The sequence below is a fragment of the Acomys minous genome, assembly GCF_964271855.1.
Source record: "Acomys minous genome assembly, chromosome: 15".
NCBI lineage: Eukaryota > Metazoa > Chordata > Mammalia > Rodentia > Muridae > Acomys > Acomys minous.
Genome location: NC_140497.1, coordinates 54,728,316 through 54,755,546, shown reverse-complemented (window position 1 = coordinate 54,755,546; position 27,231 = coordinate 54,728,316). Strand labels below are relative to the sequence as shown.

General features: G+C 42.7%; 1 protein-coding gene across 4 annotated transcripts in view; it reads right to left on the bottom strand.

Moving 5' to 3' along the window:
• The window catches only part of INTS10 (integrator complex subunit 10), a 29,643-nt gene extending 26,128 nt beyond the window's left edge, over positions 1-3,515 (bottom strand). For 2 of the 4 annotated variants that reach the window (XM_084760664.1, XM_084760666.1), the window contains exons 1-4: positions 3,314-3,514; positions 2,762-2,829; positions 1,020-1,123; positions 238-377 (exon numbers count right to left, since the gene is read on the bottom strand). In XM_084760664.1, coding sequence (XP_084616790.1) covers positions 238-377; positions 1,020-1,123; positions 2,762-2,829; positions 3,314-3,442 — 441 coding nt within the window. In that variant the 5' untranslated portion in view covers positions 3,443-3,514. Of the gene's footprint in view, positions 1-237; positions 378-1,019; positions 1,124-2,761; positions 2,830-3,313 lie in introns of all 4 variants that reach the window. The other 2 variants (XM_084760667.1, XM_084760665.1) reach the window with 2 other exon arrangements.
• Between the last annotated feature and the right edge of the window lie 23,716 nt (positions 3,516-27,231).

Below are 27,231 nucleotides of genomic sequence, written 5' to 3'. Positions count from 1 at the left end.
GCGCACATGACAGCTGCGAGACTGTCTAAGGAACTGGAAACCAACCTTATACTCCGTCAAGATACGCAAAGGTGACAACACTTCCCCTCCAGAGACCCCAGTAGACGACAGTCCTACTGTCAACAGCTGGGGGACTATGCCATCGGCTGACAGGACTATGCTGCCTAGAAATGTGCAGTGAGTGCAGAGGAAGCAACTGTAGTCTTTTCTTAGAGGAAAGGAAAGAATCAACCCTACCCCATGTTGCACCACCGTCTCAGGAAAGCGCCTCAGAAGCAGCAGCAACATCTCTGATCGTTCCAGTGTGTTGAAGCACTGTTCCGTCACCTTCAGCAGCATTTCACACTGGACCCGACCCGGAAGAGTTTCAAATAAACCTGTAAACAACATTTTACCTGTAAAGAGTAGCCCCCCTCCCCAATAAAGAAAATGCTAACCTGAAAGTGGTAAGGAAGTCATTTTCCATACATAAATCTGTAAGCACTCAGAAGTCACCTGCAAACTAGCTGTTTCTGAACTCCAGAGTATTTGGCATGAGCTGTTTGCTGAACGATCAAGAAACAGTTGGAGGCCTGATGAGCCAGGGGGCAAGAACAGCCTGTGTGCTTCATCAGCACTGAGCTAGCTACCCTAAGGTAAACGCAGGAACTTGCTTAAGTTGAAATGGCCAAACCCATCTGCGGAGTCTTTGATTGCCTATAGCAACCCACACAGAAGTTTGAGGATTTTCTCCTATGTTGTGGTGATCTGGTTTATCTGCAGATGGTTTCTGGTTATTGGAAAACATGTTCAAAATACACTCATTCTCCTGATCTCATTGACCGAGTGCCGTCCCATAGGAACATTTAAAGCGTTCTAAGTAAATGCTGAGGGACCAAGTGACATCACTGTGGACTTTCGTTGTCTGGAATAAAACATAATGTGAGTATCACTCTGACAGGTGTGACTGAGGTGTCTGTGACAGGCATGACACATAAGAAGTGGCCATTAATAAACTATTAGGCTGTTACTGTACTCACTCCTTAAAAACTGGGTTTGCTTATCCTGTGAGTCATTCCTCAGTGCTGAGGTTATGATACTGATTTCTCTCCACACCACCGGCTGCTCTGGGAAATTCACAAACCTGTTTTTAAAATGAACGAATTAAAATAAGATGTTAGAGTCAAAAAAGTAAGAGTAGTAGCGGTTATAGAGTTTTGTTTTTTCTTTAGGTGAATGATTATATATGCCAAAATAAAGCAAAAATAAATTCACAAAAATAATCTGTTAGTTAAAAAATTGACAGCACTTATAAAAATCTTTTGACTTTTTGTAAATGAGGGGCTGGAGCTGTAGCTCAGTTGGTAGACCACGTGTTTATCATGGACAAAGCCCTGGGTTCGGTCGCGGTACTCCATCAACGAGCTACGGCTGAGGATGCTTGTAATCACAGACTTTGGGAGGTTAAGGAAAGAGGACCAGAAGTTCAAGGTCAACCTCAGCTTCTTTATTGAATCGGACCCCACAGCAATCTGGGATACGTGAGACCTCATCTCAGAAAGCCAGAGAAAGCAAAAGCGAGCTGAGAGCCATCCTTCATGCACCCTCTGTGATGTGACCAGCTACCTCCTCCTCAGGCTTCTGCTGCTATGGCCTCCCCCACCAAGATGGACTGTCTCCTCAAACCCTGAGTCAGGGTACACCCTTCCTTCCTAAGTTGCTTTCTTCAGTCACAGCAACAGAAAAAGTAAGTGATACTCTAGTTTCAAAAACAAGACAAAGGAAAATCACGGGCCACAGGTAACCAAAAGGAACAGCTGCAGTGAGACCTGACACTGTTGGGTGTATGCGGGGCACAAATTTAAGAAGCAACATGGTAAGGTATCGTTTTTTTCCATAGGACACACGCCAGGTGTGGTGGCGTAGCCCGTGCCCCAGCTACATAGGACACTAAGGCAGGAGGAGCATGTGAGTCTGAGTACAAAACCACCCTGCCTAAAAAGTGAGATTCCTCTGTCTCAAGAGAAAGAAAGGGGAAAAAAATAGTGTGTGTGTGTGTCAGAGAGAGAGAGAGAGAGAGAGAGAGAGAGAGAGAGAGAGAGAGAGAATATGAATATATCACATACAGGTTGGAGAGTATGGAAAACTGGCCTAATTACATATCACTTGTGGAAATAGATATTTAGCATATCCTTTTTAGAGGTAATTTGGTAGATGATGAAATGTACATATCCCTCGGCTACAAAACAGAAACACCAAAATACAGATACAGACTTACCTGCTGATGTTCCAAACACTAATTTGAAATAAGTGGAAATTAAACGTGCACTAAGAAAGGAGGGGCTAAGAAGTGCTACGTGGGCATGAAGAATGACATCCATCTCCATAAACCAGGCACAGCAAGCTCTGGAGTGAGAGCACTACAGCCTCACTTTCCTAAGCTCCCCAGTGGATTGATACCTTAGTGTACAGATACACAGGCTTTACGTCTGCTTTAGAAGAGATTTCAAAGTTTATCCTGTCGATTACTGTCTAATGTTTGTAGTAAATGTATGTTTCTTAAATAAACCACTGAAAACAAATTTGGGGATTAAAACGCAAGCATAAAAAAAAAATCATCTCCGCAGAAGGCAAACTAAGAGGGCCTGAGTTCTGGGTCCCAGGACCATGGATGACCTTGCAGAGTGCCAACTCCTATGAATTGTTGATATCTGAAAAAGTCCCCTTCAGAAATCAAAACAAAAAAAAAAGCTCCTGGAAGAATCCCAGACAGCTAACTCACATGTCATACAGCAGCCTCCCTGCAGTGGCAGTCCTCTCTGCGTTCCGCTCGATGATGTACATCTCATACTGAAACAAGACAGACAAGGGTGGACACCCTTCTACAGTCTTAAGCGGGTCCAGTCCCGGCCCACCCGCAGCACCGCTCAGGGGTGGACCTTCACCCAAAGCACACCCAAGTGAAAGGGAGAGCCTGAGCACAGAGCATTTCCTGGCGGCCCAGAGTTCAGGCCAGGGATCTCCTGGGATCAAGTGAGATAACGTCTCAAAAGTAGCAGACACTGTAGAGATGACAGTCACAAGGATCAATAAATGAATGGCCCGGGCCCTAGTGGCGATGATGTGCCCTGTAGGCCCAATAACACCAGAATCTAGTGTGTGGTCTCCGTCTCTGCAGACCGTGGGCAGAAGGTTGGTCAACTGCGCTATGGAGCCTGGTAGGAGGGACGTGGGGGGGGGGGGGAGGGAGGGGCGGCCGCGCAATGCGCCCGGGGCCACCGGACTCAGCCAAGCGCTCTCCTCCGCGCGTGGAGACCCGCGGGGTCTGACTCACCTGGATGTTGAAGTCGGCAGGGTAGAGGCTGCGGGCCGTGATCAGCCACGCCTTGGCTGCCCACAGGTCTTGGGGCACTAGCTCCCGGGCTCGCTGCACCAGAAACTCACAGTCGCCCTGGGCCGACATGACCCAGCCACTACCTTATCCCACCGGTGACTCCCAGGACGCCGCCAACCCCGCGGCGGCCACTGCGCATGCCCAGAGGCCAGCCAACCACACGCCGCAGCGGCTCTGTAGAGTCCTCTAGAAACTGCGGAGTAGTGGAGTTTTCATCTCTAGGATTGCCATTCCGCGGATTGCAGGGCGGTGCTGAGCGCCTGGGAGAACGCTCCAGAACCAGTAATCCAGTTCTCCTTGTTTTTGCGTTCTCCTTGGACTCCCAAGAGCGGTTATAAAGGTGCTGAATACCTACAGACAGCCCTGGTGTTTGTTTCGGCTGCATCTATTATTTTTCCCCAATACGGAGCAATTAGCATTTAGGAGATGCTCAGCTAGGTGTCCGAATGCCCAGCAAGTATTAAAATCTTTGCTCATTTGACCAACGGAAAAATAGCTGCTGTATAAATCGGTGACACTTTACCGAAACTCCGGCTTTGTTATTTATTTAAACAAACAGCCCAAAAGCTCCCAGTTCTGTTGACAAGGCAATCAAAATTCATTGGGAAGATTATCCTGAAAGTGAGTTTGTGAGTTTAAGGAAAAAAAAAATGTGTAGATATATATATATCTACACATTTTTTTTTCTGTTTGTATCAACTTGCCACCAATTGCCACTTAAAACCAGGACATAAAGGATTCAGAACTAATTAGGCTTTCTTTCTTTCTTCTTTCTTTCTTCTTTCTTTCTTCCTTCCTTCCTTTCTTTCTTTCTTTCTTTCTTTCTTTCTTTCTTTCTTTCTTTCTTTCTTTCTTTCTTTCTTTCTTCTTTCTTTCTGTTTTCCTTAGAGACACATTCCCTCATATCCCAAGCTGGCCTTAAACTTTGTAAGTATGTGAGGATGGCCTTGAATATATCCATACTTCCCTTTCCCAAGTGCTGGAATTAAGGACCTGTACCTGTCCTGTTTTCTTTTCCTTGAAAAAAGAAATTGGTATATACTTATATAAGTGGAAAATACAGATATTTAAGGCAAATATGAATATATACATTATAACAGTGAGCTGCAATTCTCAGATGAAGTTGGGTTTTTTTTTCCGTTAAAGATTGTGCAGATAGCTTAACTTTGGGGGATTAGAATATTGTTATTGTGAAGAGATGAGAACTAAAATTATTTGGGGCCTTTAATAGACATCTACTTTGGGCTGGAGAGATGGCTCAGAGGTTAGGAGCACTGGCTGCTCTTCCAGAGGTCCTGGGTTCAATTCCCAGCAACCACGTGGTGACTCACAACCATCAATAGTGAGATCTGGTGCCCTCTTCTTTCCTGCAAGTGTACACGCAGGCAGAACACTGCATGCATAATACACAAATAAATCTTTTTTTTTTTTTTTAAGACATCTACCTCAGCACTGATACCTAACATTCTTTTAGCAGATAACCTTTTGGGGTGGGATCATTAAGCCTAGAACTTGAGGCTCCATTCACCTTAAAGTTAAGGATGATACAACATCTGGGCTTTACAGAAGGTTCTCCAGCCTTTGCTGTAGTCCAGGAAGCCTCTACACAGTGTAGCTGGTTAATGCATCACTCTATAACTCTTTTTAGTTCTGTGATTCTAGAAGCTCAGGTGGCTCCTGTCCAGTAAACACGTCATTCAAACCAAGGTGAATCTCTGCCTCTGGCCAAATACACCTCACTCATATTTAGCTTTGAATAAAATTTAAGTCCCTTTATTGTTTTATGCGAATACCATTTATAGAAGTATGAAAAAAACAGCCTTCTTCTTTCTTTACATTTTCTAGGTCTATGTGGCACAGCTGGCAAGATATCACATCCAAAAATCTTCTAGGTCTGTGTGATCCAGCTAGAATACAAACACACCTTTAATCCAGGAGGCAGAGGCAAGCAGATCAGAGTTCAAGGCCAGCCTGGTATAGAGCAAGTATCAGATAAAGAAAAGCGTAGGTCCAGGCGTGGTGGTGCATGCCTGTAATCCCAAAGGAAGGTAAAGTTAGTTTGTAGAAGGAAACACCCATGCTTGAAAGTGATGTCTCACACACACACACACACACACACACACACACACACACACACACGGCAGCTGAGAACTGCTCCCAATAAACCTGCATTTATATACTTTAACTCGTCTTGCATTAGTTCATTTTCCAACTTTTGATAAGATTTATCACCCATGATGACAATGGACTAAACCTCAGAAACTGTAAGCCAGCCCCAATTAAAATGTTTCTTATATTTTTGATTTGTGAGCCTAGCCTTTAACGGCTGAGCCATCTCTCCCGCCCTAAAACGTTTCTTTCTTTTTTTTTTAAGATTTATTTATTATTATGTATACAGTGTTGTCTGCTTGTAGACTAGTAGAGGGAATCAGGTTGCATTATAGATGGTTGTGAGCCACCATGTGGTTGCTCGGAATTGAACTCAGGACCTTTGGAAGAGCAGGTGGTGCTCTTAACCACTGGGCCATCTCTCCAGCCCATAAAATGTTTCTTAATAAGAGTGGCCATGGTCACAGTGTTTCTTCACAGCAATGGAACACTAAGACAGAACTTGGTGCCAGACTGCATTATTGCTGTGACAGGCCTGACCATGCTGCTTGTTGGTGGAATGCTTGAGACTTTGGACTAGAAAAGCAGTTGAACACGTTAAGTGGGATTTAACGGGCCATCGAGCATAGGAGACAGTGGTGCTGGCAGCAATGCAGATTCTTACAGGCCACCTCAAGGGGTTTCAGAGGAGAAGAATGTTAGTAAGTGGCCTAGAGAGCATTGGTGGTGAAGAATGTAACTGCTTTATGGCCTTGCCTACCCCACCCCCAAATATATATCTAAGGCTAAATTGAAGAGTTTTGAATTAATGGTGTTGGCATATGAAATTTCAAGACAGCCTAGTACTGACTGTGTCATGTGGTTATTAGCGGCCACTCTTTTTTTTTTTTTTTAATTTTTTTTGGTTTTTTGAGACAGGGTCTCTCTGTGTTAGCCTTGGCTGTCCTGGACTCACTTTGTAGACCAGGCTGGCCTCGAACTCACAGCGATCCGCCTGCCTCTGCCTCCCGAGTGCTGGGATTAAAGGCGTGTGCCACCACGCCCGGTTTAGCGGCCACTCTTACGCAGATCTGTAATGAAAAGGAACAAGCTGAGAGAGGAAAAAATACAAACTGTACAGTTTGAGGAGAAAGGGAGCACAAGGGAGTCCAGTGTTCAAAAAAATAAAATCTTCTTTAAAGTCCTGATGCCACGTGGAATAAGGGGAGTTGCGACCTCAGGGCAAGACTCTACCCAGCTGAGCTTCCAACTTGTGAATAGAAGTTCAGGAAAAGCTTAAGCAGCAAAGGAAACCATCAAAAAACAGGAAGCTGATGAAAATGTATTTGAACAAGCAGGCCAAGTTCCAGCCGTAACAAGCAGAAGCCCTCGGCAGCTGTGGCAACTTAGGTTTGGCTTTAGAGTCAAGGATACAAGAAAGGGGTTGTGATATATATATACATATATCTGGCTTTGAACTGGTCTGCTTGCTTCCACCTCCTCAATACTGGGATCACAGGCATAGGCCACCATTCCCAGCAAAGAAAGATTTTTAATATAGTTTACATGTGTGTCTGTGTATGCACTATATGTACCTTGTGCATGTGGATGTGGGCATGCGTGCAATGGTCAATGCCAAGTGTCTTTCTCATTTATTTTCCACCTTACTTTTTGAGGCATGGTCTCTCACTAACCCTGCAGCTCGTTGACTTGGGTAGATAGCAGGGATCTGTCTGTCTGTGTCCACCCGACTCCTAGCATGGTGGTTATAGACACATGCCACTGCATCTGACTGTTTACATACGTGCTGGACCCAGACCCAGGTCCTAATGCTTGTCCTGTAAGTATTTAATGACTGAACCACCTCCCCAATCCCTTTATATAGCTTTATGTACTAATACTAGTGAGAGAGAGAGAGAGAGAGAGAGAGAGAGAGAGAGAGAGAGAGAATATGTCTATAGAGAGTCTTGGGTAGCTGTTCAAGCAGCCAACTGTCTCTGTCATTTTTTATTTTTTGGAACCTGCAAGCATATACTTTCTATTGTCTCAGGCAATTATTTTTTATTCCTTTTCAAGTCTCTGATGGGGTTGAAGACCAGATCGTTTAGTTTTACTGTTAAGCTTAGCTGTTTAGGAATCAGGAAGATGCTTTTAGGGCTAGATAGATGTTTTTAGGTTGATAGAGATGAGATATGATAAGGATTGGTTCAGGTTCAGAATCTTAGACACACCAAGGTAAATAATACTTTCTTCAATAAGTCTTACCTATTGGTTTTTGTAATTGTTTCATAATTGTTCTTACTGTATATTATTTTTAAATGGCTTTTTTGTTTAGACAGAAAAGGGGAATTGTTAGGACTTGGTCTGTATGCTGCCCAAACGAGCAGACTCACGTACCCCAAATATCACTGTGTAAACTTGCCTAAAAACGTATTCCTGTTTGACCAATAAAATTTGAACACACCTTGGTAGGGAAAATGGGATAGGCATTGGCTGAGGTTCATAGGCTTTTGGAATAGAGAGGTTCTTGGGAAAGGAAGCAGTCAGGGATCAGCGGAGGGTCTTGGGAAGGAGACCAGAGAGAAGGAGAAGGAAGAAGACCGCCCCCATGGGTTAGGCAGAGTACGAAGCACATGGCCGGCATGGATGGAGGATTTCGCGCCGATGACGAACATTAGCAAGCATTTAGGATGATGGATGGAGGTGGCTTGATGGCAACTATTAGAAGCAGATGGTATGGGATTTTGGCAGGGAGATATGGGAGGTAGTTTAGGGGATTAATATCTGCCCTGCCCCAGGTGAACCAAGGCTATTTTAAAATATAACAGACTTCTGTATTTTTATTGATTGATAGTGGGTTAGAAAACACCACTGTAATAACTATAGCCTAATAATAATAAACATTTATTAGGCCAGACATTTTAACTAACTGTAACACACTGGCCTGAAATTTATCAAAGTTATCTGTAATTTACAGGCCACTCTCCTGGAAGCTGCAAGCCTTTGAAGCAGCTCCAGAATTTCACAATACTTCTTCACACAGACAGAGCCTGCGCGTCAGCCCCACACTGACTTTTCCTGACACCCTAGGGTATTCAGTCTTGCAATTCTGCTACAGATTGTCCTAAATGTTCTGTGTCAAAATTAATTTAACATTTATGAAAACTGGCCACAAGTTGCTATGTAAAATTTAGGTCTGTCAAGAGTCAACAGGAAGCTCGGTGGTCATGGCACACGCCTTTAACCCCAGCACTTGGGAGGCAGACGCAGGCGGATCGCTGCGAGTTCGAGGCCAGCCTGGTCTACAAAGCGAGTCCAGGACAGTCCAGGCTACACAGAGAGACCCTGCCTCAAAAAAACCACCACCACCACCACCAACAACAACAAAAAGAATCAACAGGAAATGGATTTTTAAATATTTCAAGGACTTCATGTTAATTTTTGTGGGAGGGAGTTATTCAAACACATAAGGAGGTGTAGTTTTATCTATGACATCTAGCTATAGAATCATACCAGAGGAAAGTTGGAATTCCTGGTGCATTACAACTTTGAGATTTCCTTAGCCTGGGTCACGTTCCCAGGCTGGCTGAGAGAGAGAGAGAGCCTTACACAACTATTGCTATCATGCTAAAAGCAAAAAGATAGAGTGTATTTAGATTTTTAAGAAATCTTGATCAGGCATGTGGCTCAGCTGATAAAGAGTATTTGCCTCAGGAGTACAAAGCCCTGGATTCACCACCCTCCTCCCCATCACCAAGTAAAACCAGGCACACACAGTGCACACCTGTAATGTCGGCATTCCAGCCACAGAGGCAAGAGGGTCAGAAACTCAGGGCCGTCTCCAGCTACATGGGAGACCATACCTTGCTTTACAGTGCTTCTGTGCCATTGCTAAGTGCTCAACAGGAGGTCTAATGCAGGTAAACTAATAAGGATTTAAAAAAAAAACCCAAAGTTTATGTTCCTATTGGATCAGGCTTCTTGTTTTTTAAATGCTTTCTCTTCTATGTTAACTTCAATGTGTTTGTTTGTTTGTTTATTGTCAGATGCTGTCATTCATTAATGGGTCAGATTACAGACATACTGTAGCCAATTCCTTAGTTCATCTTTTAGTCAGCCCGCTGATCTCATCTTCCTTATCTATCACGAGCACCCCAGCCATTGTCTGTCTCTTCGCTCTACCTCATGAAGAAGGGTATTTGAAGGGCCACAGGATTCTTTTCTAGACTTTCCCAACAGCCCAGATATCACAAACTCAGCTCCTCCATGCAGATGAGGCTGTATCTAACACGGTATCCAACAACCAGCAAATTACCCGTTTACGCCATCCCTTCTTGCTGGCTTTGCCATAACGGTGTGTAGATCATTTCCTTTAGTGACTCATGGCTCGGGAGCACTGAGCAATGTGTGATTTTACTCCAGCACGTTATCTGCAGCCTTGTGGAACTTAATAGAATTCCCATTGAAGGTCAGGGAAGGTGAGGAAACAGCACATCTTATGGACCTTTGGGCTCACACTGCTGATGCCTCTGGTTCTGATGACAAAGGCCAAGCTGGGTTCTGTAGTGCATAGGCACTGCCACTTGTCACGTTATCTTAGCCATTCAAATATTAGTTCTGTAATTTGACTCTATCCCTATAGTGGTGCTCAGCTTTCTCATAGACATGCTTCCTGCTTGCCCTTTGAAGCATCTTTTGGCCAGATGTTTCCCCCACCCCCAGACACAGTTTCTCTGGGTAGCCTTGGCTGTCCTGCAACTCACTCTGTAGACCAGGCTGTCCTTGAACTCACAGAGATCTACCTGCCTCTGCTTCCCTGAGTGCTGGGATTAAAGCCACCATCTGGCTTGGCCAGACTTCTTTTGAATTGTTTTACCTTCCACACTGAAAAATTCTTTTCCTTTGCCACATGGGTTTTGGTACAGAACTAACCTTTCCCCACCCCAAGCCCCTATGCCCCCCACCCTCATACCCCACCCCTCCACCTCCCACCTCTGGGACAGCTACCATGGTTCCAGATGAAAGGGGCCTTTAATTTAATACTTTTCATTAAACCTGTTCTATTCTACTTACGATTAAGTTTATTTTATTCTCTGAATCATCAATACATTTTGTGTTTTCATAAAGCCTTTTGTCTTGGACAATTTTGTGCTGATGTGACAGATTGCCTGGCAAAGCCCCAACCGCACGATGCTGGTATCTGGTTCAGGCCTGTTTCTGTATCACAGTGTAGCAACTGACACTATACAGTAAAAACCGTGCTGGGGCATGCAGAACCAACTGCATCAAAGGAGTTAAATGAGAACAGGCTGAGAAAGGTGAAGTCACTGAAAAATTAATTTCTTTAAATAGGATGTAAACTGCCAGGCCTGGCTTGATTATGGCATTTCAAACATCTGTGCCAGTGTAACTGACACATGTTCGAATCCTCCTTTTCCTCTGTAGCCCGTCCACTCCACTACAGGTTCCCTTCCCCACCCACCCTTATCTATGTGGACACACTCACACACTCAATCCTAGGAATAAGAGTAACAATCTATGGAAAAGATTTAAAAATATCAACAAAGGATTGGGTGTGGTGGTGCACGCCTTTAGTCCCAGGACTCAGGGATCAATGTGAGTTCGAAGCCAGCTGGGTCTACAAAGTGAGTTCAGGACAGCCAAGGCTACACAGAAAAACTCTGTCTCAAAAAACAAAACAAAACAAAACAAAAACCCCCAAAATCAACAAAGAGCTTCAGAGTTAAATGGTACCACAGAGCCAATGGATTTAGCAGACATCTGTAGAATATTCCACCTGACATCTGGGAGTACATATTTTGCTCAGCAGTTTATGAACTTCCTCTAAGTAGTTCACATTTCATAATGTCTACCAAGTCTCAATAAAAACACACAAATTAGCCAGGCATGTTGGCATGGGACTTTAATCTCAGCACTCCAGGATCTCCATGAGTTCAAGGTCAGCCTGGTCTACAAAGTGAGTCCAGGACAGCCAGGGCTACACAGAGAAACCCTGCCATTAAAAAAACAAAAGAAAACAAATGAAAATCCCCAGGAAGATTGAGATAATTTCTTGTGCCTTATCAGGTAAAAATGGAATGAAGCTTGAAATTAATAGCAGAACTCAGAAGTGGTATAACCACACGGGCACGGAACCATACACACGGACTGATCAGCACATCCTTGAGAAACCAGCAAGGAGTTTAAAAAAGTTCCTAGAATGGGAGGATACAAGGGACGGGGATAGCTATCGAGATGTAATATGAATGAATTAATAAAAAGGAAAAAATAAAAATAAAAAAGTTCCTAGGATCAAGCGAGATGGAAGGCATACCTTCCCAGAACCTGGGAGCAAAGGGGGACTGGGTACAGCTGTGAGTGCTCACAGGAACTCACTTCAACACACCCCATGCTTGAGGAAGTTAACTCAAGCGCCCCCCAACACCTGCCTCACTCCTGGGAGACAAGATTAATGTCCCAGGCTCCCTGCCTGAAACCCATCACTTTTGCAACATTACAGACCAAGTTTGGGGACAGCCTATACCCAAACCATAGCATTCCTGATGTCTCCAAATTCTCTGAAAGTCAAATATCCCACTTAAAAGTTTTCTTGGGGAGCCAGACATCATGGAGTATTCCTTTAATCTCAGCACTCAGGAGGCAGAAGCAGAACTCTGTGAGTTCAAGGCCAGCCTGGTCTACAAGGAGAGTGCCAAGATAGCCAGGGCTACACAGAGAAAGCCTGTCTGGAAAGACCAAAACCAAGCCAAACCAAACCAAAACAAAACAAAATGTTTTCTTGGGAGCTGGAGAGATGACTCAGCAGTTAAGAGGCCTGCTGAGATCAATTCCCAGCAAGCACATGGTGGCTCACAACCATCTATAATGTGATCTGATGACCTCTTCTGCCATGCAATGTGCATGCAGATAGAGCACTCATATACATTAAATAAATAAATACATACATAAATCATTAAAAAACAATTTTCTTAATGATTTGCACTGTTGAATACAGTTGCGATTTGACTAGTATTTGCTAATTATTCAAGATATGAGAAAGCTATGAATTTTATTTTGTAATATATGGATGTAGGGACACGTTTATTTTTAAAAATACTACATTAGTAAGAATTCTGATGGGACTGAAAGCAGGAAATTTTTTTCTTGATGTTTTTATCCAAATTATGGCCCAAACTTCCCCCATAACTTTTACTGCTGCCAGACTCTGTTTGGCATGTTAATAATTCATTGAAATGTGTATAGGCTGATAACTTGAATGTTTTACATTTGGTTATAAGTCATTAAACAAAATAAATGAAACTTTCAAACAGGAAAAGGCCACTATTACTCAATTTTAACTGTATAGCACCTTGTAATAGTTTGTGACTCCATACTATAAATCATCCACATATCCCATAAATTTAATAGTTCACCATTCAAATTTTATTCCCCTAGACCTTGGCAAAAGCCATTGATTTTATTCATCAGAATCAAGCAATACTTAGCTTTCCAAAAATAAGTAACAGTCATTTTGGTAAATTAGAAAAGTATAGAAAAATCACATGGAAGAAACAACAAATCATAACTCAGTCATTCAGAAATAAGCATTTTTTTAAAAAATCATTGTGAACTGCTATTGTGTGTGTGTGTGTGTGTGTGTGTGTGTGTGTGTGTGTGTTCAGGCATGTATGAAGGCCAGAGGTTGTTCTCTGGTATCTTCTCTTGTCATCTGATGTTTTGAGACAGAGTCTCTCGCTCAACCTGGCTGGGCTGGCTAGCAAGGGCCTGGGTCTACCTGCTTCTACGCCCTTCCTCCACAGTGACAGACTCACACCGTCATGGCTGGCATTTTACGTGTGTGCTTGGTATCTATGCTTAAGTCTTCATGCTCGTTAAACAACCACTTCACCCATGGAACCATTTTCCAGGGCTGCCTCCCTTACTTTCTGAGACAGAGTTTCATGCAGTCCGGGCTGGCTTTGAAGTCCTGACAGCAGAGGATGACCTTGAACTGCTGATGTGCCTGTACTGGGAGAACAGATATGTGCCCCCTTGCCCTGCTCTCAGACTTAAGACTTAGATTTACACATAAATTGACTTTAAAAGGATAATTAGAAAACAGTATATATATATATATATATATATATATATATATATATATATATATATATATATTTGATGTTATATTCACATACATATACAATTTTCCCTAGTGTGCCTTTTAATTTTATTTTCAATAATTTAAAAAATAACATTTTTGTTGTTTAAAAAAAAACTATGGATATAAAAATTCACAAAAGAGCTAGAGAGATGGCTCAGTGGTTAAGAGCACTGGCTGTATTTCCAGAAGACCCAGGTTTAATTTCCAGCACCTACATAGTGGCTTGAAAACATCTGTAACTCCAAAAACATCTGTAACTCCAAAAACATATAAAGGAGCTCTTCTGGCCTTCGCCAGCACTGAGTGTACATGGTTGCATAGACAGACATGCAGGCAAAACATCCACACACATAACACAAAAATAAATGTGAAAACATGAAAGGAAGCAAGAAAAAAAAAAAAAGAAAAAGAAAACTTACCATTCTGTCAGGGAACCAGGAACATGGACAAATTTTCACCTCTCCGGTTCTCCCAGGTTTAATCACTCAGTCTCATCACCAGCTCTGCAACAGAACACCTGCGGCCGCCTTCCCCCGCCTCATCTCTAAAAGGCCCCACAGATCTTCTCCTCCCAAGCCCCCTCCCTCCAGCTGTTGCTTTATCCCAGCCCCAACTCCAACAGTCACGCCATGCTAACCCGCAGGCCCCTCCTGTCAGGGAGCCAGCAGGGCTGACTGTAGAGCTTTATTTTTCCCTCTGTTCCTCCATCCCCAATCCTCCCCCCCCCCCCCATCTCCATCTCGAGCTCTATAGCAGACCTTCTGGGGTGGCCTCTCTTCACTGGCTAGCCACATTCCAAGGAGACTAAGCAAGCAGATCCTGTGCAGCACTGTGCTCTGCTCCCTCCTGTGAACTCTTCCAGACCCCCAGCCTTTCCCCCATTCCTAAGTGTCTGCTCCCAATACCCAGAAACACATTTTGCCTGGAACCCCGGTGGCCACACCTATCAAGTCTACAGAAAAATTCCTACCAGGCAACACACAGGCTCCGTACTCTCTTAAAATCCAGGGAGGAAACGTAAATCAAAACGCCCACCCAACAAAGACAAAATCAGGTATAAGTACCTGTTAGGGTCCAGAGGAAGCCGCACAAGCCGCTCAGATGCCGGTCTCAGATATGGAAGGTTTATTGAAGGCAATAAGACTGACCACAGTCAGGGACACAGAGTGGCCTAGGGAGCCAAATGTGATGACCAACATATTTTCAAGACAGCTTAGAAAGGCAAAAAGCACAATTAGCTCATATGGGGGGGGGCAGAGGAAGGGGGAACAGTGGAACATGGTAGTCACCTCTGACTCGAGTTACTTTTGCTAATTAGACAAAGCAGTTCTAGCTGACCTTTAATTTGATTGGTCCCAAGTAGAATTTATAGTTCAGGCCAACTGTGCTTATGGTTGGGGCATTTCTAGGAGTAGCAAGGCCATAGAATATGCTGCACATAAAAACATAGTTTTGGTCTTTCCCCTATATCAGCAACAAGCTGAGATGATATGCCTGAGATAAAAATGGCTATAATTATTCAAAAGGAGTAAGCCTCAACAGTACCCAGACCTATAATCATCCCAGTCGCAGATGCCCAGAGATGCCACTGTAAAAACATCATCAGTAACAGCCAGGGCGATATGGCTCCACTAGACTCCAGCTGTTCTACCACAGTGTCCCACCCCCAAGGATTCCAACATAGGTGAAGCCGAAGAGAAAGATCTTAAAACAGCCTGTGGGAAGACTCCTTAAAGAGTCAAGGAGTGACTCCCTTAACAAATTCCAAGAAAACACAAATAGTGAAGGAAGATGAAGAAATCCCTTAAAGAAACCCAGGAAAACACAACATGGGAGAAAAATGAGTAAAAAATTTAGGACCCCCTCTCACCAATAGCGAACACCACACAAAAACTGAACAGAGAAATGCTGGAGCTAACAGGCGTTATAAAAGAAATGGACCTAACAGATGTTTACAGAACACTTCACCCAAACGCAAAAGAATATACCTTGTTCCCTGTGCCTCACGGAACTCTCTCCAAAACTGACCATAGACTTGCACACAAAGCAAGTTTCAACAGGTAAGCAAGCATCAAAGTAACTCCCTGCATCCTATCAGACTACAGAGTAAAGCTGGCTATCAATAACCACAGGAAGCTTACAGACGCATAGAAACTGAACCACTTACTACTGAATGAAAAATTGGCCAAGACAGAAATAATTAAAAGGAAGTTAAGGACTTTCAAAAATGAATGAAAATAAACACACAACAAACCCAAACTTATGGAACACAATAAAAGTTGTGCTGAAAGGAAAGTTGATAATACTAAGTGCCTACTTTAAAAAAATGTAGACATCTCACACTAGCAGCTTAACAGAACACCCGCAAGCCCTAGAACAAAAAAAGAAGTTATCACACGCAAGAGGAGTAGATGGGAGAAAAATAATCAAACTGAGGGACACCCCATGGGAGAGAGCCAACCCCTGACACCATTAACGGTAATCTGCTATTCTTACAGATAGGAGCCTAACTTCTCTGAGAGGCCACTACCCAGCAGCTGATCAAATCAGATGCTGAGCCTCACAGCCAAGCATTAGGTGAAGCTCAGGAGTCCTGTGGAAGAGGGGAAAGGAAAAATAGAAGGACTTGGAGGGGACAGCAATGCTGCAAGAGAATAGGGCCAACTAGCATAGACCCATGGGGGCTCACAGAGACAGAAGCACCAACCGATGAGCAGGCATGGACTGAATCTAGGCCCCTACACGTATGTAACCGAGGGCATTGTGATCTTCATGTGGGTCCCCTAGTAAGTTGAGCAGGTGCTGTCTGTGACATGGACTCATTGCCTGCTTTCCATCCCTTCCCTGTAACCAGGCTGCCTTGCCTGGACTCAGTGGATAGGGGCGAGCTCAGTCCTGATCAACTTGATGTGCTGGGATGGGCTGGTCGTTGGGGGAGGGCCTCTCTTTTTTCTGAGGACAAGGGGAGAGGGAATGAATAGGGGGAAGAGGATGGGAGGGAGAGACTGGGAGGAGAGGAGAAAAGGGGCTACAATCGGGATGTAAAGCGCATATATAAATTTAAAATAAAGTTTAAAAATGGAAACAAAGAATCAATGGAAGAAAGAGCTGGTTCTTTGAGAAAGTCAACAAGACAAACCTCTATCCCAACTAACTAAGAGAAAGAGACTATCCAAATTAACAAAATCAGAAATGGAAAGGGAGACAGAACATCAGTCATAAACATGCTTTCAAAATTGGAATATCTAAGAGAAACGGATAATTTTCTCAATAGGTGATATTTACCAAAGTCAGACCTGAGATCAGATAAACAGTTTAAATAGACCTAAAACCGTTAGTGAAATAGAAGCAGTTGTTAAAAGTCTTCCAATTGTGAAGTAGGGTAGGGGTTCAAAGTTTACCGCACATACTGTCCTTGACTGGTGCCATAGTTTGAGCAGGACCCCTGGGCCCAGATCTAGCCAATGGACAGGACATTCTTCACAGTTGAGTGGTGAGTGGGGACTGATTTTCACACAAACTCTGGTGCCCCATATTTGACCACGTCCCCTAGATGGGGAGGCCTGGTGGCACTCAGAAGAAGGAAAGCAGGCTACCAAGAAGAGACCTGATACCCTTTGAGCATATACAGGGGGAAGAGGTCCTCCTTAGTCACAGTCATAGGGGAGGGGAGTAAGGGGAAAATGGGAGGGAGGGAGGAATGGGAGGATACAAGGGATGGGATGACAATTGAGATGTACTATGAATAAATTAATAAAATATATAAATTAAAAAAGTAGTGCTGGCACATGTTTTTAACGCCAGCATTCAGGAGGCAGAGGCAGGTGGATAGCTATAAGTTGGAGGCCAGCCTGGTCTACAATGTAAATCCAGGACAGCCAAAGCTACACAGAGAAACCTTGTCTCAAAACAAACAAACAAACAAACAAACAAAAAAGTCTTCCAACCAAAAATGCCCAGAGCCAGATGGATCTAGTTCAGAATTCTACGAGACTTTCAAAGAAGAGTTAATGTAACAATTCCTAAAATTATCTGGATGTTAGCTGTTAAACAATTGATAACCACGCTACAATCTGTAGACCCAGAGAGGTTAAGGTTAGGTTTAAAGGAACTGACTGGGGGTGGGGTGGGGTGGGGGTGGGGAGCACATGGGTCTTGTTATATTTTAATTTGTTGGGAAAAAAAAATAAAGAAAGTCACATAAAATAAAATGAAGTTTTGTGATTTGTTCTAAAGCCAGCATCCTTGTAACTACATTCCGGGTGAGGAGTTAAGACTATTATCTCCTAGAAGCTGGTCCATGGGCTAGAGAGATGGCTAGGCGGTCCAGAGGGCCTGTTTTCCAAACATAAGGCCTGCAGTTCTGATCCCGGCACCCTCACAGCAAGTTGTAGTTGTTTCCTGCAGATACCTGTAAACCCAGGGCCAGACAGGAGGACCTCTGGGGACTCCTGGCTTCCACCCTAGCTGGACACAGTAGCCTAGGATTTGCCTCAGAGGGGCAGTTGGAGAGAGATTCAAGAAGAGACCCAATGCCCTCTTCTGGCACACACAAATAAATACATAAATATATTAAAAAAAAACCCCAAACCCTCATAGGCCCTTCTCCAGCCCTATCCCTTGCCCCATGTGTATTTATTATCCTACCTTAAAAAACAGCTTCTTTGTGTGGGGGTACAGAGTTAGTACCTAAGGGTGCACTCATACACATTGTATAGTCTATTTTATTTTTTCCTCTTCGACAGGGTTTCTCTGTGTAATAGCCATGGCTGTCCTGAACTCACTTTGTAGTCTAGGCTGGCTTGGAACTCACAGAGGTCTGCCTGCCTCTGCCTCCCAAAAGCTGGGATTAAGGGGGAGCACCACCATGCCCTGCTCATTGTATGGTCTATTAAAAGTTAATATCTCATTCATTGTTATTTTGTAACTGAGGTATGCCTTGCTTGACATAAAATCTACCATGTAAAGTGTGTAATTTGGTGGTGTGGAGTACTTTCTCATGGGTAAGCACATGGAGTTACTATCTGCAGTGGTTGTAAACATGTTTTTGTTTTGATCCCAAGTGTGGAGTGTGAAACAGAGTTGTGTGAGAGTGTGTGGTGTTTCTATGCTGGAAACAGACTTGTGAGAGAACAGGTGATGTTTGTCCACTAGAAGAGAAATCACCTCTTGAGTAGGCATGGTCTTTGCCAACCATAGTATGGACTCAAAGGATATATATGAGCCCGAAACAAGAGGCTGGGCTCTTTGGTTTTGTCATCATTTCCTATTGTTTGGTTGCTCATTGCTGCCGTTTGAGATGCTCCTAGAGAGAACTGTTCCAGCGAACGCTTCGAGGTTCTGGCTGCTGCTCCAGGTTCTGGCTACTGTGGTTGCAGTCGTCTTTGCTGAATTGCTGGCTTGCTGTTTGACAGGAAATCCTGCCGGTGGAATCGCTCCAAGGAACTGCATCTAAAAAGGCCTACTTCTGTTCCCGTTAACCTGTTTTTTCTATCTATTGTAGGTGAGTTGCAAGGGACATGTCAGCATTAAAGAACCCCAAATAAAGTAGGTTTGAAAAAGCTCAAAGCCTACAACTATCCAGTTCCAGAACATCTTCACACTGATGAGATGAGCTGCAACAAATAAAACTAACTTTCTGAGTCCTTCAAGGCAGCCCTGGCAACCACCAGTCTACCTTCTGTTACTATAGATTTTCCTGTCCTCCACATTTCATATACATTGAATCAAAGTGGTGGCTATGTGTCTGGCTTTTTGCCCTGTGTGTAATTTTTGCAAGTTCATCTGTGTTACATAACACACGCTTTTAGTATTTCAACCCATTTATTATGGCCAAATTATAATCTACCATATGTGGATAATCATGTTTGGCTTAAGCAAGTCTCCATAGCTGGTCACTTGTGTTGTTTCTGCATCTGGGCTAGTAATTTATTATAAACATTCTGGGCAAGTGTTTACATGACCATGTGTTTCCTGTTCTCTTGGGTACATGTGTGAGACTTGGCTTGCTGGATTACAGAGTCACTCTATGGTTAACTTTTTGGTAAGCTGCCAAAAGGTTTACCCCAGCAGCTGCACCATTTTACATGCTCACTAACAGTGCACATGGCTTCCAAATTCCTTGTCAGCCCTTATTATTCTGGAATGCTCTCTGCCCTGTTTCTTTCTTCTAACAACTTATCTGTTAAGAAAACTAGGCTGTTTGACCTGTAGCTATCCACCCCCCACACACTTGGATATTGCTGAGTGTGTGCACAATGAAGTTTATATTTTTTCTGGTTAATTTACTCCTCTACTCGCTCTCCCTCCCTCCTCTCCTCTCAGTCCTGCCCTCCCTCCTTCTTTTCCCTTTCCACCCTTCCCTCCTTCCCAGAGTAGGGATCGCAGATACCCCCATCACCTACCCCACTGCTTCATGACTCATCACGACTAATCATGTCCTCTTCCACTGAAGCCAAGCAAGACTGCCTGGCTAGGAGAAAGTGATCCAATAGCAGGCAACAAAGTTCCTGTGAGAGAGAGTCCCCACTCTAATTGCTAAGGGACCCACAGGAAGTCCAAGCTGTTCATCAGCTCCCTAAGTGTTGGGGGCCTAAGTCCAGTCCATTTGTGCACTTAGGTTGGTAATTCAGTCTCTGAAGCCCCCACGGGCCTAGGTTAGTTGTCTCTGCTTGTCTCCTTGTGGAGTTCTTGTACCCTTTGGATCCCTCTTTCTTCCCCCGACCCCTGACACTCCCACAAGATCCCCAAATCTCCTTCCAATGTTTGGCTGAGGGTCTCAGCATCTGTTTCAATCCGCTGATGTGTGGAGCCTCTCAGAGGACAGTTAGCTAGACTCCTGTCTGTAAGCATAGCAGAGCATCATTAATAGTGACAGGGGTTGGGGCCCTCCCATGGGGTGGGTCTAACGTTGGGCCAATCGTAGCTTGGCTTTTTCCTCAAACTTTGCTACATCTTTATCCTTGCCCATCTTGTAGGCAGGGTAAATTTTGGGTCAAAAGTTTTGACCCAGTTCCCCCTCTTCACCTACTTCTGATGTCTATTTTATTTCCCCTTCTGAGTGAAATTCAAGCTTCCTACCTTGGCCCTCCTTGTTACTTAAGCTTCTTTGGGTCTGTGAACTGTGGTATGGTTATCCTCTATCTACTCTATCTATGGCTAATATTTGCTTATAAGTGAGTATGTACCATATGTGTCTTTTTGGGTCTGGGTTACCTCACTCAGGATGATCTTTTCTAGTTCCATCCCACCCAAAAGAAAAAAAAAACAGAAACAAGACCTCTGGATTCCTTCACACTCTCAAGGTTTATTTTTTTTAAAAGTTACATGTCCAGGTGTGGCAGATTCCCTTGGCTTAGAACTAGTCAACCATCTAATCCAAGCAAGGCCATGAATATCTATTTTCATTTCAATTCCCTATGTATTGGTAGAATGTATGTGATTGGCTGCCATCAATGTTTCATAAAGGAAATACTGGAGATCCAAAATGGCAGCACATAACACACCTTGTTTGTGCAGCAATACAACAGTGACCATTCAGCAGCCTAAGGACTGATCTGAGACCCATAAAACACTAGCACTGGGGTAACCCACAGGTGAGAGGGCTCCAAATTGTGTCAAGCATGGTTGGATCTGGCCTCCATCCACCCAGTAAAACCACAGAAAAGACCCAGAGGTCCAAAGGTTAGCACCACACATCTGGATGGTGGGCAGTCACCAGGTTAATGGACATGGGCACACTTGCCTGGCTGGCTGGCAGTGACTGAATTCCCAGGGTGCAGAAAGAGCCTTGACTCACAAAAACACCAGCGTCTGTGGGTCCAGGCCCCAAGCAGACACCACAGTCTAGAACACTACTAGATCTGCTCTCAGGTCACCCAGAAACCCCACAGAAAGCTCCTGGTGTCCAAGCAGCCACCATACACAGGTTCCAACCACAGACATCACAATGGGAAGAGGTCAGTGTAAGAACACAAGCAACACTTCCCAGGGCCATTCTATACCAACAGAAATCAGCAGTCCCACCACCAAAACAAGACCTGGAGATACTATCACAGCTGATACACAAAAGAAGGGTTTCAAATTTGAGGTTACGAAAATGATAGTGCCCTTAAAGGAGGAAAATAAATCCCTCAAAATAGAACAGGAATACGCAAAGAAAGAGAGAGAAGAATTTAACAAATTGTTTAAAGAAATTAGCGAAAGACAGGAAACTACAGTCAAACAGGAGAAGGAAGTAAAATGTTTCAAGACCTAAAAATGGAGACAGAAACTATAAAGAAAACAAAATCTGAGATAATCCTGGAGATGGAAAACACAGCAAAGAGGACAGGATCTATAGATGCAAGCATTAACAGCAGAATTCAAGAGATCGAAGAAAAAAAATATCAGGGATAGAAGATATAACTGAAGAAATGGATACAGCAAAGAACATGTTAAATCTAAAAAGCTCCCAGCACAGAATATGCAAGAAATCTGGGACACCATGAAAAGACCAAATCATAGGGATAGAAGAAAAAGAAGACTCCCAACTGCAAGGCCCAGAAAATATTTTCAACAAAATCATGGAAGAAAACTTCCCCAACCTAAAAAAAAAGAAATGCACATAAATGTACAAGAAGCCTACAGAACTCCAAATAGATTGGACCAAAAAAGAAAATCTTCCTGCCACATAATAATCAAAACACTAAGCATACAGAACAAAGAAAGAATATTAAAAGCTACAAGAGAAAAAGGTCAAGTCACATAACCCTATCAGTATTACACCTGATTTCTCAACAGAGTCTATGAAAGCCAGAAGGGCCTAGACAGATGTTATGTAGACTCTAAGAGACCACAGATGCCAACCCAGACTACTATACCCAGCAAAACTTTCAATCACCATAGATGGAGAAAACAAGATATTCCACGACAAATCCAAGTTCAAACAGTATCTAACCACAAATCCAGCTTTACAGAAGATACTAGAATGAAAATTCCAGCCCAAGGAGGGTAATTTTACACAGGAAAACAAAGGAAATAAATAACCACACATCCTTGTCCCCCCAAAAAGAGGAAACTCTCTCACACACTCTCTCTATCACTATCAACATCAAAATAATAGGAACCAATAACCACTGGTCATTAATATCTCTCAACATCAATGGCCTCAACACCCCGATGAGGAGATACAGGCTGACAGAATGGATGCATAAATAGGACCCATCATTCTGCTACATACAAGAAACACACCTCATCAATAAAGATAAACATTACCTTAGAGTAAAGGGTTGGGAAAAGGTATTTCAAGCAAACCGACCCAAGAAACAAGCTGGAGTAGCCATCCTAGTATCTAATAAAATAGACTTTCAACCAAAACTAACCAAAACAATTGGGGAAGGAAATTTCATACCCATCAAAGGAAAAAAAATACACCAAGATGATGTCTCAATTCTGAACATCTATGCTCCAAATATAGGAGCACCCACATTCACAAAAGAAACATTTCTAAAGCACATTAATAGTGGGAGAACGTCAATACTCCACTCTCACCAACAGATAGGTCACTGTGGAAGAAACTGAATGGGGAGACAATGAAATTAATAGACATCTTGAATCAAGTGGACCTAACAGATATATACAAAGCTTTTCACCCACACACAGAAGAATTCACCTTCTTCTCAGCACCTCACGGAAGCTTCTCAAAAACTGACAATGTATTTGGTCACAAAGCAAGCCTCAACAGATACAAAAAGATCAAATTAATCCCTTGGATCTTATCAGACCACAATGGATTAAAACTGGAACCCAGCAGCAGCAGAAACAACAGAAAGCCTACAAGCTCATGGAAACTGAACAACTCCCTGTTCAATGATATCTGGGTAAGGAATGAAATTTAAAAAAGGAGATTAAAATCTTCCTAGAATTCAATGAAAGTGAAGGCACAACATACCCATATGTATGGGGCACAATGAAAGCAGTGCTAAGAGGAAAGATCATAGCACTAAGTGCCTTTATAAAGAAACTGGGGAGATCCCATACTAGCAATTTAACAGCACATCTAAAAGCTCTGAACAAAAGAAGCAAACTCACCAAAGAGGAATAGACAGCTAGAAATCATTAAACTCAGGGTTGAAGTCAATAAATTAGAAACAAAGACAAGAACTCAAAAAAATCAATAAAACCAAGAGCTGGTTCTTTGAGAAAATCAACAAGATAGACAAACCTTCAGCCAATCGAACTAAAAGGCAAAGGGAGAGTATTCAAATCAATAAAATCAGAAATGAAAAGGACTATATAAGAGCAGACAGTGAGGAAATCAAAAAAATAATTAGGTTGTACTTCAAAAGCCTATATGCCACAAAATTTGAAAACCTAAATGAAACAGACAGTTTTCTTGATAGCTACCAATTACCAAAATTGAATCAAGACCAAGTAAACAAATTGAACAGTCCTATATATCCTAAGGTAATTGAAGCAGTCATCAAAAATCTCCCAACAAAAAAAGGCCAAGGGCCTGATGGATTCAGTGCAGAATTTTACCAAACCTTCAAAGAAGAGCTAATAACAATTCTTTTAAAACTATTCCACAAAATAGAAACAGGAGGAACATTACCAAACTCATTCTATAAGGCCATAGTCACCTTGATACCTAAGCCACAGAAAGACTAAACAAAGAAAGAGAATTTCAGAAAATTTCTCTTATGAACATCGACACAAAAAATGCTCAATAAAATACTCACAAATGGAATCCAAGAACACACCAAAACTATCATTCACCATGACCAAGTAGGCTTCATCCCAGGCATGCAGGGGTGGTTCAGTATACGAAAATCTATCAAATGTAATCCACCATATAAACAAACTGAAAGAAAAAAAAAACCACTTGATCATCTCTTTAGATGTCAAAAAAGCACTTGACAAAATCCAACACCCATTCATGTTTAAAGTCTTGGAGAGAGCAAGGATACATGACACATACCTCAACATAATAAAGGCAACATACGTCAAGCCTATAGCCAACATCAAACTAAATGGAGGGAAACTTAAATCAATGCAACTTAAATCAGGGACAAGACAAGGCTTATCCACTTTCTCCATAGCTCTCCAATATAGTACTTGAAGTCCTAGTTAGAGCAATAAGACAACTAAGGAAGATCAAGGTGATACGAATAGGAAAGGAAGAAGTCAAAGTATCACTATTTACAGATGACATGATAGTATATATAAGTGACCCTAAAAAAATCTACCAAATAACTCCTGCAGCTGACAATTATCTTCAGCAAAGTGGCTGGATACAAAATCAACTCACAAAAATCAGTAACTCTGTGGTATATAAATGACAAATGGGCTGAGAAAGAAATTAGGGAAACTACACCCTTCACAATACACACAAATAATATAAAATATCTTGGTGTAACTCTAACCAAGCAAGTGAAAGACATATGAAAAAAAAAACTTCAAGTCTAAAGAAAGAAATTGAAGAAGATATCAGAAGATGGAAAGATCTCCCATGTTTCTGGATCACGAGAAGCAATATAGTGAAATTGGCCATCTTACCAAAAGCAATTTACAGATTCAAATGCAACTCCCATCAAAATTCCAACACAATTCTTTACAGACCTTGAAAGATCAATTCTTAACTTCATATGGAAAAACAAAAAACCCAGAACACCTAAAACAATCCTGTACAATAAAAGATCTTCTAGAGGAATCTCCATCCCAGATCTCAAGTTGTACTATAGAGTAACAGTACTAAAAAATTCATGGTACTGGCATAGAAATAGGCTGGCTGATCAATGGAATCAAATAGAAGACCCAGAAATAAACCCATACACCTACGGGAATTTGATTTTTGACAAAGAGCCAAATCCATACAATGGAAAAAAGATAGCATCTTCAACAAATGGTGCTGGTCTAACTGGATGACTACATGTAGAAAAATGCAAATAGACCCATATTTTCCACCATGCACAAAACTAAAGTCCAAATGGATTAAAGATCTCAACTTAAAACTGGATACTCTAAATCTGTTAGAAGAAAGTGTGGAGAACAGCCTTGAACTCATTGACACAGGAGAAAACTTCCTGAACAGAGCATCAACAGCTCAGGTTCTAAGACCATTAATTAATGGGACCTCATGAAACTGAAAAACTTCTGCAAGGCAAAAGAAACAATCAACAGAATAAAATGACAGCCTACAGATTGGGAGAAGATCTTCTTCAACCCTACATCTGACAAAGGTCTAATATCCAAAATTATTATAAAGAACTCAAGAAATTAAACACCACCAAAACAAATAACCCAATTAAGAAATGGGGCTCAGAACTAAACAGAGAATTGTCAACAGATGAATATCGAATGGCTGAGAAATACTTAAAGAAACGCTCAACATCCCTAGTCATCAGGGAAATGCAAATCAAAGTGACTCTGAGATTCCATCTTACACCTACCTATCTGAATGGCTAAGATGAAAAACTCAAGTGACAGCACATGGTGGCAAGGATTCAGAGAAAGGGGAACACTCCTCCATTGCTGGTGGGAGTGCAAACTTGTACCACCACTTTGGAAATCAATCTGGTGCTATCTCAGGAAAGTGGGAATAAGTCTACCTCAATACCAAGCCATACCATACCTGGGCGTATTCCCTAAAGATGCTCTACCATACAACAAGGACATCTGATCAGTTGTGTTCATTGCAGCTTTATAGGCTGAATCTGGAAACAACATAAATGTCTCCCAACCGAAGAATGGATAAGGAAACCATGGTACACTTACACAATGGAATAATATTCAGCTATCAAAAGCAAGGACATCTTGAAATTTGCAGGCAAATAGATGGAACTAGATGCAATCATCCTGAGTGTGGTAACTCTGATCCAGAAAGACATGCATGGTATATATGCACTCATAAGCGGATATTAGCCACTTAATACAGGATAACCACATTACAGTACAGAGATGGATGTTCGAACCAAAGATGATGTATGATGTGGACCTAGACTTTCTGCTCAGATGTAGCAGATAGGCAGCACAGTCTTCCTCAATAAGGGGAGTAGGGACTACTTCTGATATAGACTCTGGCCTTCCAACGTTGATTACTAGCCCCTCCCCCAGCAGGGTCACCCTGCCAGGCCACAGAGGAAGAGAACACAGGCAGTACAGATGAGACTTGATAGGCAGAGGTCAGATGTTAGGGGAGGAGGGCTCCCCTTTCTGAGGACTAGGGGAGGGAGGGAGGGAGAGGGGATGAGGGAGGGAGGGTAGGATAGGGAGGTGATGAGGGAGGGGGAAAGAATTCAAACTGCAGAAAAAGCAGGTAACTACCTGGGAACAGCTCTGAGACTGGCTGAGACATGAATGTCTAGGCATAGACAATGTTCCTTGTTGGTCACAGAATCCCTGTGACTTATTATTAGATAGTCTTAGTCTTCGCATGGCATGAATGAAGATTTGCCTTAATTGTTCTATGCATCATGTGCACCTCCTATATTTATAATTTTAATACTGTATAATGCTTGTGAGAATTTGTATGTTCTCAGAACGAAAGAACAGGACACTGAAGCTGGATCAGACCTGACAGGATTCATTCCTCTCAGCATGCTGGATGCTGACATCCTGCATCCTTCAT